We start from the raw sequence: 805 nt of genomic DNA on the forward strand, positions 1-805 counted from the left end.
ACCCCCAGGACCCCCGTACCTGGTAGGAGGACACCGGGGAGGGCAGGTAGGGGGCCAGGGCGGCGGGGGGCAGCATCCGGCCGGGGGCCAGCCCGTAGGGTGCGGGGTAGAACCTGCGGGGCGGGGGGTCAGGGCTGGGGGGGGCACGGCCCGCAGCCCCCGGCCCGCCGGGCCCGGGGGGGCCTTGGGGCACCCCTGGGGGCACCCACCCGTTCTGCAGCGCCGTGGAGGGGTCGTAGGCCAAGGTCACGGTGCCCTGAGGGGGGAAACAAGGGTCACAAATATTAATTGATTCATTAATTAAAATATTTAAATCTAAATATCTAAATATATAAATAATTTTTATTTAAATAGTTACTTATTTATATTTAAATGTACATATTTTTTATACTTAAACGTATATATTTATTATTCATATATTATATTTCTTTACAGAAGCAATATACAAATATATATCATATAATATAAATGTAATATAAATATAAAATTATAATGTATAATAGTTAATGTATAGTATCATATATAACACATATTATTGTATGCAATATATATTATATATATTTTATATACAGTTATTTTATAGGCAATTACAATACATTGTATATACAATATAACACGTAATATGTAATATATAACACATTATATATAATATACATTATATGCAATTATATTATATATAATTATAATATATTGTACATCATATATAATATATAGTATATATTATATATAACATAGTACAATATATAATATAATATAATATAATATAATATAATATAATATAATATAATATTATATTATATTATAT

The 805-nt window shown here is 33.8% G+C and overlaps 1 protein-coding gene across 1 annotated transcript in view; it reads right to left on the minus strand.

Moving 5' to 3' along the window:
- Positions 1 to 4: 4 nt before the first annotated feature.
- Positions 5 to 805, minus strand: part of LOC120497555 (RNA-binding motif, single-stranded-interacting protein 2-like) — a gene marked incomplete at its 3' end in the record, with an annotated part of 5,426 nt that continues 4,625 nt past the window's right edge. Inside the window, exons 5-6 of the mRNA XM_039699204.1 lie at positions 210 to 256; positions 5 to 113 (exon numbers count right to left, since the gene is read on the minus strand). Of these exons, the coding sequence (XP_039555138.1) occupies positions 5 to 113; positions 210 to 256 (156 nt within the window). The remainder of the gene's footprint in view (positions 114 to 209; positions 257 to 805) is intronic.

Source organism: Passer montanus, unplaced genomic scaffold, assembly GCF_014805655.1.
Source record: "Passer montanus isolate IOZ18808 unplaced genomic scaffold, ASM1480565v1 scaffold1303, whole genome shotgun sequence".
Lineage (NCBI taxonomy): Eukaryota > Metazoa > Chordata > Aves > Passeriformes > Passeridae > Passer > Passer montanus.